Here is a 10,888-nt window from a genome sequence, read left to right on the forward strand (position 1 = left end):
CAATTGGGGAAGTCCTAAAAGCCCAACGACGTGCGGACGTGGATTGGATATCTGCAATCACTTGCAATATAGATGTCTTACCAGAGGAGCTGAAGGGTGGACCAGAGATCTGTCAACGGCTAACACCGCAGGATATCAGGAGTGCCCAGCTGAGTGATCCAGTCATCAGCCGAGTACTTGATCTGAAACAAAAACAAATCAATCTCAAACACAAAGAAAAATTGAGGGAACCGGAAGCTGTGAGACGACTCTTACGAGAATGGCATCACCTGCAGATTAATGAGGAAGGTATCCTACAAAGAAAAATAATGACCAGAACTCAGTTAGTTATTCCAGAAAACTTGAAAAGTATGATATATAAGTACTTACATGAAGACATGGCCCACCTAGGTGCCGATCGTATGGTGGCAGCAGCTCGTGCACGGTTCTTCTGGCCGAAAATGAGAGAAGAGATGGAACATTATGTCACAAGAGTGTGTCGATGCCTAAGACAAAAGAAACCAAACCGGATCACCAGAACTCCAATCCAGAGCATTGAGACAGCAGCTCCATTTGAGATGATTTCGATTGATTACCTGCACCTGGAGAGAAGCAGAGGGGGAGCAGAGTATATCCTCGTGGTCATTGACCATTTTTCAAAGTTTGCTCAGGCTTATGCCACCAGAAACAAGTCTGGAAAGACCGCAGCCCGGAAAATCTTTGAAGATTTCATCATGCGTTTTGGTTATCCTGGAAAGATCCACCATGACCAGGGGAGGGAGTTTGAGAACAGCCTGTTCCAAAAGCTACAGAGTTACTGTGGGATTAGGCATTCTCGTACAACCCCCTACCACCCCCAAGCTAACCCGGCAGAGAGGTTTAATAGGACATTGTTGGGGATGTTGAGGACCCTAGAGGAAACAGAGAAGTCGAATTGGGCAGAACACCTGAACAAAGTTGTCCACGCCTATAATTCTACTGTGCACGAGTCAACCGGGTTTTCTCCATTCTTTCTACTTTTTGGTCGAGAGCCAGTTCTTCCAATTGATCTTGTGTTCCCCACAAAGCAAGTAAAGAACACTCCGTCTCACACCGACTACGCTGAAAAGTGGAAAAGGTCTATGCAAGAAGCATACGAGATTGCAAAAAAGAACATGAAGAAGGCTGCTGCAAGGGGGCAAAGAAATTACAATCGGAAGGCATGGAGTTCTGTCCTGGAGCCAGGGGATCATGTGTTGGTGAGGAACCTGTCAGAAAGAGGTGGCCCAGGAAAACTGCGAGCGTTCTGGGAAAAGCAAACGTATGTGGTGAAAGAAAGGAGAGGAGATGGCCCGGTGTATGTAGTCGGACCGTTGGATGTGACTGGAAGGGAAAGAGTGCTGCACCGGAACCTTCTATTGCCTTGTCCTTACCTGGTTGATGAGCAGAGGACACCTGATGTTCGTCTGGAAAGAAAAGGATGTCAGAGGAACAGTTCAAAACAGAGAGCACAACCACGACTAAATACTCACCATGAAAGCACTGACAGTTCCAACGATGAGGAGGTTGACTTGTGGGTTCCAATGCAGAGAGCAGGAACATATCTGGATCCATGTGCAGCAGAATTTCATCCTGGAAGAGAGGAGAGAAACAGGAAACCTGAAAAGGAAACTGACATTGAAGAACTCGTTGACGAATCTGTAAACATACCTGATTCGGATAAGTCAGATGAAGAAGTGCTGGGAGATCTTCAAGGGGAGCAGGAGCTGGAGGAAAGATTCATTGGAGAAGCCGAGCATGAAGATAGTGATTTGGCATCTGAACCTATCAGGAGAACTTCTGCCAGAACCAGGCAAACTAGGAATCTGTACACGTATGACACCCTGGGTGAGCCCACGCTTCGACCGGAGTTGCTGACCAGTGAACTGGAGTTTGTGGTGGAAATACTGACGTGAGAACCTGCTGTGTACAACCCCAGCTGAGCATCGATCACCTGAATTTGTATCCTTCATACTAAGTAACACTAGTGAGAGTTGGAAAAAATTTATGTTCAAAGTAATAATTTTGTTAAGTGAGTTATATACAGTTTAGGGTTTTGTAAGTTTACAATCACAATAATGCTTTAAAGCAGAGTTATAGGTTGGTCAGCTAAAGGTATATTTGATAGGCTGGATGAAACGCTAAGAGATTAATGCAATACTTAGGTGACATTTGAAATGTGTTAATACATTGTGGAGGTGTAGATGGTTGTGTCCACTTGTCATTGCAGGATGTTCTGGGGGGCCCACCAGCGAGCCTAAAGACAAGACATCTCTCAACATGCAATAAATCTAAAAGTTTAGATCATTGTTATTATGTGACAGTTGTATGGAAGTAAACTATATTGTTAAGCTGAAAAAGCATGTACATTACACTGTAATTGAAACTTACATTTTCAGTATATACCCAGAGATAGTAAATAAAAAATGTTTTGTAACATTTTATTTTTTTTAGTGGGGGAGGGTGTAAGGACCTCAAATAATTATTTAATTTGTTTAATGTCTGTGTTTATTGTAGATATTTGTTACTAATATAATGTAGAGGATAAATGTTAAAAGTTTCATAAATGATGTACTGTTGGGGGCGCTGTGAGAAGAAGGAGGGGTAACACGTTTTGTTCATGTAAAAACTTTTCAGCCCCAGAATCTGTCACAGAAAACAAAAGAGGAAAAAACAACCGGGGCAAATAAATCTACAAAAAAAGAAAAGCTGTCGTTGTCATTGTCCAAGGGGGCAACATTGGTTTAGTTACAGTGATAAGTTTATTTAGCTCTTCTTGTCCTATATTTGTAGGCACTGCAGTTTATCTTTGGGTGCGTTGGATGAAACTGAAGTGTTAGAGGCTGTAGAATTTACATTCGCTATTGTATTTCAAATGTTATCTATTTTATCAGTGAAGAAATTCATAAAGTCATTACTATTAAACGTTGATGGAATATTTGAATCAGGTGTCATCTGGTAATTTGTTAATTTATCCACTTTGTTAAATAAAAACCTTGGATTGTTTTGGTTATTTTCAATGAGTTTGTGTATATGCTCTGCCCCAGCAGTTTTTAGAGCCTGTCTATAGCTGGACATACTGTTTTTCCATGCAATTCTAAAAACTTCCAAGTTAGTTTTTCTCCATTTGTGTTCAAGACTACGAGTTTCTTTCTTGAGAGAGTGAGTATTACTGTTATACCATGGCACAGTACATTTTTCTCTAACCTTTTTCAATTTGATGGGGGCAAAAGCTTGTAATGTATTAGAGAAAATAGTGCCCATGTTGTCAGTCATTTCATCTAGTTCATGTGTAGACCTATAGTTAATATCAGTGATACGCAGCATGCACAATACAAGGACATGGTCTGTAGTATTATCACATTGAGGTACGATTTCTATATCAGTAAGATCGATTCCATGCGATATAATTAAATCTAGCGATGATTAAAACGATGAGTGGGCTCGGTGACATTTTGCTTGACTCCAAAAGAGTTTATTAGGTCAGTAAACGCAAGTCCTAATGCATCATTTGAATTGTCAATGTGAATAATAAAATCTCCCATGATTAGCAACTTATCAACTGTAACCAGAAGGTCTGGGAGGAAATCTGCAAATTCTTTTAAGAATTCTGGAGGCCTTCTGCCTGATAGAGAAAAATATATAGTTGACAAAACAAAAAAATTGTCATAAGAGTTTAGTTACCCTCTGTCAAGTGACATTAACCAATTTAGCAAACAGACAAAGCTTTATCAAAGAATAATGCTTAACCTTTTTATCAAAGCAAACAGACACAGCTTTATCCACTAAAACATTTATTTAGATTTTAGTTTCAGTTGCCAATTCAAGTCAAATAAAATAAATAAATAAATAAACCACTCATTCATTCATTCATTCATTTATGCGGAAGTAGCAGTCTATAGAACAGAAGCCAGCAAGCTCTTCGTCTGAACAGAACGCTGTGAAGACCCCCTTCGTTTCATGGCCACAGTATCCAGTGGTGTTTTTGTAGATGCATCTGCAGCCATCACACCTCACATCTGGACCGACAGACTTCCAGTCAACGATTCCTACCAAAATAAATAAATAAAATCTCTGTAATGTAATAAACTTTCTAAATATCTTAAAAAAACTTGTTCAGTTAATAAAAGTGTAAATATACATAATGTCCAGCCAGGTAAAGTGAGCTCTTCTTTGAAAACTGATGCCATAAAACTTTCTGCACACTAGTGACAGAGTGAGAAAGCCTCCTTCTCCTTCTTTATAGACAACATCTAGAAGAATGTCTGAGCAGCTCTGATGGTAGCTGAATAATAAAAAAAAAAATATATATATATATACAAAACTATTTAAAATATGAAATTAAAACAAAAATACACACAGAAAAATCAAGTTACACGAATGTACCTAAAAGAGTACAAATGCCGACCTGCCAACATTGGAAATTTGTTTTAAGTACCATCAGTGTGGCGGGCGGTCGAGGGGGGCGGGGGGTAAACAGTTTACTGTTTTATGTAACTGTTTAGTTAGGTTTTGCTATTTTTTTATGACATTTTAAAAAAGAAAATAAAAAGTTGAGTACACTTTATGAAAAACTCTTTCAGATTTTTTTTTTATAAACAAATAAAGTGAATGTAAGCATGTATTATGTGCAAAAAAAGGGTTAAAATCACAAATCACATTGTAATCTTAAAACAAAAATAAGACTTTTAAAGCAGAAGTTGAAGTTACTAAGCTAAAAATGAAAATAATAAAAAGCAGAGACTATGGCCTAATGGAGTAAGCTTCCTGCTTGTTTATGTTACTTTGTTAAAATGAGCCAAAGCAAAGTCATTCTTTAACATTTTGTCACAATTACATTTAATTATATTCATTGCATTTGAATGTGTAAAATTTCAACATTTCTGTTTCGTAAACATTGTGGGGACTACTTGAATTACTACTTAATTTTTTGGTGACTTAAATTCTGTCTAACACCAAGTGGACTTTTTTCCATGAATACATTATGCTAGTTAACACTCTGCCCCAGACTCTTTCTGATCCTGTTCTGCTTCTTGACACTTTTCTCCCTTCTCTCGACTGTATTTGTGGAGAAACTACACATATTGATCTGTGGCCCGTCGGGCTGAGGTTTCAGCTGCTGTGTGTTCAGACTCCTCCAGCATCCACACAGAGCCCCTCACAGACTGGAGCAGAGGATCAAAACCCTTCATTGTGTGGCGGCCATTAGTCCATGATCCTCTGCTCTTTCTGTAGGTGATCAGGAAGCTGTTCTCTGCACTTCCTGTGTCACTCCTGCTCACCCTATACAAACAATCAGAAGCATTTATCTAGTCTGATCCTAACAAGACAATCCAGCCATGACTGCTGTGAGTCAGATAAGTGTGTGTCACTGGCCACCTGCTCAGTGTAACCAGGGGTGGCGCTCAATGTCGTCTAAACTGGGCCGATCTGATGCCGCTGCACTGAGGCACCAGCGAATCAGCTGACGGCACTCTGTTACACACAACACAGTGTTCAGGAACACAAAACCACACGCTTCACCTGGATCTGGACCTGATTTCTGTCTCTTGCCTGTCGACAGCTCTCTAGGAAAGAGCAGTCTGCTTTTGGAGGTGACCCTCAATGCGCCTCTGAAGGGGAAACAGCTGCACAGGATGTTGTAGAGCGTCACCCCCACTGACCAAACCGTAGCCGGTCCCGCATGATAACGGTGATGCCGAAACCACTCAGGAGGGGCGTACTGAAGAGTGCCTGAGAGACCCAACAAGATCACAAACATCATCTGAAGAGGCTCCAGTCCAAACAGATTCCCTTCGCTCGATCATCAAAAGTCCACAAACAAACACAGATCACTGCAGGGAGATCAAACCAACCTGCAAAGTGTTTGTAGGCCGAGTCTTTCAGCAGATCTCCACAGCCGAAGTCCAGCAGCTTGATGTCATGTGAGTCTGTGGAGATCAGCAGGTTCTCTGGTTTGACGTCCCGGTGCAGGACTCCACGGCTCTCGCAGTGTTTCAGCGCCGTGATCAGCTGCAGCAGCACTTTCTTGGCCAGACTCTCCTCCAGGCGTCCGTTCTCCTCACAGAAACTCTCCAGATCTTGGCAAGGAAGCGGGCGCTCCAGGATCATGGTGTAGCGTCTGGGACGGTCAAACCACTCCAGCAGCTTCAGGACGTTGGGGCAGGCAGGAGCCGAATTGACCAGGGTCATCAACGCCACCTCCAGCGGCAGCCGACCCTGACCTTCCTGCAGGACAAACGCTCCGTTATATCCAGCGCTGAATCAGACCAAACAGAGCAACAGATTCACTCTCAACTCACAACTCTCAGTCTCTGTGTTCCTCGTTTAGAGACGTACTTGATGGCAACCTGTAGACAGATGAAGCACAGTAAACCACGCTGCCTAATTATCACCCACGAGGGACATTTACTGACATCAACATTTCTAAAAGCTGTTTAACTGCAGGAGGTAAGAAAATGTCTCACTGGCAGTCCATCAGACCTGCGGGTCCCAGCATACACAGAGCCGAATCCTCCTCGCCCCAGCAATGGGCCCTTCACATACGCTTCTGCAACACACAAGATCACAAGAAACGTCTTTAATAGAAAACATGCTGCAGCATCTAAACCTGTTACAGAACGTTACTGTAATTCAGCTGAAGAACATTTTCAGTGACTAATCATTGAGTGAGTCTTTAATCAGGTGTTTAATAAGAGTGTATCTGACCTCTGCGGGAGCGTTTGGCAGCTCTTCTGTATGAAGGAGACGGATGCTCATCCTCCTGGCTGCCGCTCTGCCACTTCCTCTTCCTGTGAGGCTGATCTGTGGACACAGAAACGGCCAACTCTGAAGGCAGAGGTGCGATGTATCCAGGCAGCTCTTGGCTCAGCGGCTGGTTTGGGTTTGGCAGCGGTTCCTGAGCGCCGTCACCAGAGCCACGTCTCTCAAGCTCCTGATCATCCGTCTGAGAGACAGCAGCACTCCTGGATCTGGAGCGGCCCGAGCCTGCAATATTACACACATCAAACACTTACAGCCTTTATTAGCAACATTTATTAATAATCAACCACCAATGGTACTGCTCACATCCAATTAGGTTACTTTACATTTTAATTGTCTTGAATTGCATTTGAGCAGCTCTATAATTTTCCAGCGTTATAATTGTGTCAAAGAATTAAACACATATTTCACTGATTTTCATACACAAGGAATAAAATACATGTGATCAGTGAGCTGGTAGAAATGTGTGATTAAATGAGTTAACCTGCACACATTTCTTCACATCACTTCATTAACACAATGAACAACATCGTACTATAATAACATACCAATAATAAACAAACTAAATTAAAACACTCACCTCGTCTTTCACCCAAATGAGCCATTGACAAACTCCAATCAAAACAAGAAATTAATCAACAAAAAGTTATTAATTAATCAATTAATTAATTTACAGAAAGAAAGAAAGAAAGAAAGAAAGAAAGAAAAATCTGAAATAAGAAGAGAAAAATAGAATAAGTCTTTCCTCAGAAATAATCAGAAATCCTTCAAAAATAAAACTCTACTCAAAGAAAAATCCCCCGATCTCCTAAAATAAAAGTCTCTTCTCTGAACTCCGTCGAAAATCACAATCTCAGCACAGAAAATGTTCTCGAGAAGTCTCTGAAGTCGCCTCGTCTCTCAACCAGCAGATATCGATCAGATCATAACACGCGTCGCTATAGCAACTACAATTCGCGTGCGTGAGTTCAAAACTATTGAAAACCTTAATAAACTCTAATTCAGTTTAACCAGAGCTCATTATAGCATCTCTGATATATACTGATTTATGCCTTTATTAATAAATCTCACAAGTTAATATAAAAAAGTATATAAAAATTCAATGTATAAGATAAATGTGTGCGCTCGCGCTTTTGCGCACGCGACGTCAGGCGAGCATAAGTGAATCTAATTGTAGTTGCTATAGCGACGCGTGTTATGTTATGATTTCGGCATAAATATTTGTACACGTTTTCAACTAAAACCTTGAGATATAACGTAATGTTGTTGTAGAATATTGTGAATAATTCCTATCCATAAAGTGCTCAGAAATGGTTAAAAAAAAAATGATTAATAGATATTGTCTTTCTCCCAGCCAACATGTCCATGTGGGTCCCGCATGGGATTTATCTGGGCTATGTGGGTGTCAACTGGGCATGGGCTCAGAGTGGGGACTTTGATGGGCTGAATGTGTGCCCAGCTTGGATACAGTTGTGGACCCAGTTAGGCTGCCCATTATTGTTTATTTGTGGGTCCCAGATGGGCCACATTTGGGCTATATTAGGATTTATTTATAGTTACATAATTTTTTTCATATTATTTATTTTTATGCAGTTATTGGTAGCTACATAACCCTAATAATTAAATTGATTTAATTGTATGTATTTCATGTTTTATTCATTAAGGGTTATATCATAATGTAACTGTCACAGCCACACCTTCTACACTCCCGGAATCGGACACTTACGCCACACCCACTCGTCCCCAATCACCCGAATTCTGAACTCCTGTGCATCATCACCAGAACCACATATAAAGCCATCAGTCACCATCACTCATCGTCTGGTCTTGCACCGATCTCCTCACTTGCCTGAACGCCATTATTAAACCTCCCTGAACTCTTGAACCCTCTTCATCCTCGTCAGTCTTCCTGTCCCCATCATCTTCATCTGAGCACCATCTGGATCACCGTTCACCATAAGGGAAGTTGTGTTGTCACCGTTCTATCCACGTGTCAAGATTCACCTGTGTCTGAAACCTCTGATTCACATTAAACTACCTTATCACTGAATCCTCTGTGTCCTCGTCTGTGTCTGACAGAAGACCAGACCGCATGCAGAGCTCTTCGGACACGGGCGAGGACCGCACCGCGGATCCCTTCACGCAACTGGTTCACGCTGTACGGTCCTCACTGATGCAACAAACTCCCCCTTCTTCACCGGCTGTCAACAACTCAAACACCGCTACAACTCCGGTCACTTCTTCAGTTGCCCCTGCGAGTCCCATGGCCAAACCAGTGACATACAGCGGCACGGCGGAGGATTCCAGCGGGTTCCTGCTACAGTGTTCCCTCTATATGGAATCCAACTCTCATTTATTCACCTCCGAACGCAGTCGAGTAGCCTTCATCATCAACCTACTCTCAGGTAAGGCCCTCCAATGGGCTGAATCCCTTTGGGACTCGAACTCACCTGCCCTTGGATCCGTCACTAACTTCTGTTCCCAGTTAAAATCCGTCTTTGGCCATCAAACTTCTGCATTGTCTGTCCATGACCAATTATTTACCATTCACCAACAGAGAGATGAATCTGTGAGTGATTATGCCATACGCTTCCGTACTCTCGCTTACATAAGCGGCTGGAATGAAACTGCCTTAATTACAGCATATCGCCACGGATTGAATGACAAGATACAAAGTTTGATAGTTGTGTACGAAGACTCACTAGGACTAGAGAATCTCATTCAGAAATCCATTCGAGTTGCCCAGAGACTCACTGCCTGTCATCCGCTCACTCCCGCTGTACTTCCTCCGCCCGCTATACCATCTGTCGCTCCTCCAGCACCTGAACCCATGCAAGTGGACTCTCACCATCTGTCCGCATCGGAACGTCAGCGGAGGATCAACGCCGGGCTATGTCTCTATTGTGGGGGAGATGGACACCTCTTACCATCCTGTCCAGTTCGACCTCCACGCCCAGCGGTGAGTACCATCCATATACCTCCTCACACTGCTCATCTAACTAAGACCTGGGTTACTCTAAGACACCTTTGCTCTTCTGTTTCAGTACAAGCCCTCATCGACTCCGGTTCGGCCGGGAACTTCATCAACCGGCAAACCTTAACTCGTCTCAACGCCAAACATCACCGAAGCCCTGTCGAACTCAAAGTAACCACCATACAGGGAAAGCCGCTGGGCAAGGGTCGTGTCCACTATTTCTCCCCCACAATCATCCTCCGCGTGGGACTCCTGCACGAAGAAGACATCACGTTCATGGTGCTGGAGGAATCCACCGCAGACATCATCCTGGGATGCCCCTGGCTTAACCTCCACCAACCTCACATCCATTGGCCCACTGGCGAGATCCTGAAATGGGGAATGTCCTGCCATCATACCTGCATCACTCCTCCAGCTAAAATCCCCAAGGTCAGTCCTCCCTTAAGGAAGTCTTCCCTACCGGTCTAGTCCACATCAGTGGAGAGCCCCGACACGAAGATGGATCATATCATCCCTCCTGAATATCGGGCGTTCCAGGATGTGTTCAGTAAGCGGTTGGCAACGAAGCTACCACCTCATAGGCCATGGGACTGCGCCATTGACCTCCTGCCTGGAGCAACCCTTCCTAAAGGACGAATCTATCCCCTGTCCATCCCGGAGCAGAAGGCCATGGAGGAGTATATACAGGAAGCCCTCGCTCAGGAGTTCATCCGACCATCTACTTCCCCTGCCGCTTCCAGCTTCTTCTTCGTGGCCAAGAAGGACGGAGGCTTGAGGCCGTGCATCGATTATCGCCACCTCAATTCACAAACCGTCAAATTCAGTTATCCTCTTCCCCTGGTCGCAGCGGCGTTGGAACAACTACGCGGAGCCAGGATCTTCACGAAACTGGACTTGAGGAGCACCTACAACCTAATCCGCATCCGGAAGGGGGACGAATGGAAGACCGCTTTCATCACTCCTTCCGGGCACTATGAATACCGGGTCATGCCGTATGGGTTATCCAACAGTCCATCCGTCTTCCAAAACTACATGAATGAAGTCTTCAGAGATTACCTTAACAAGTTTAACTTTACAGAAAATTATGTTTCTACAATATTTAGTAGTAGCTAGTAGTTTGTGCACATTTGACAGGATTTTAGAAAAAATAATAAT

The 10,888-nt window shown here is 43.1% G+C and overlaps 1 protein-coding gene across 3 annotated transcripts; it reads right to left on the reverse strand.

Annotated features, from left to right (window-relative positions):
- Positions 1-3,813: 3,813 nt before the first annotated feature.
- On the reverse strand, positions 3,814-7,404 carry LOC113109087 (serine/threonine-protein kinase pim-3-like). 3 transcript variants are annotated; one of them, XM_026272631.1, is made up of 7 exons: positions 7,340-7,404; positions 6,706-6,984; positions 6,465-6,547; positions 6,300-6,347; positions 5,853-6,225; positions 5,521-5,730; positions 3,814-4,046 (listed from the first exon to the last, which is right to left on the reverse strand). In XM_026272631.1, the coding sequence occupies exons 1-7, from the start codon at positions 7,362-7,364 to the stop codon at positions 3,868-3,870; spliced, it is 1,197 nt and encodes a 398-aa protein (XP_026128416.1). In that variant the 5' UTR covers positions 7,365-7,404; the 3' UTR covers positions 3,814-3,867. The 3 variants fall into 3 exon arrangements, with proteins under 3 accessions (XP_026128416.1, XP_026128418.1, XP_026128417.1); XM_026272632.1 differs by lacking the exon at positions 3,814-4,046 and adding an exon at positions 4,863-5,472 and having other exon boundaries at positions 5,551-5,730; XM_026272633.1 differs by lacking the exon at positions 5,521-5,730.
- Positions 7,405-10,888: the final 3,484 nt, after the last annotated feature.

The sequence above is a fragment of the Carassius auratus genome, chromosome 9 (assembly GCF_003368295.1).
Source record: "Carassius auratus strain Wakin chromosome 9, ASM336829v1, whole genome shotgun sequence".
NCBI lineage: Eukaryota > Metazoa > Chordata > Actinopteri > Cypriniformes > Cyprinidae > Carassius > Carassius auratus.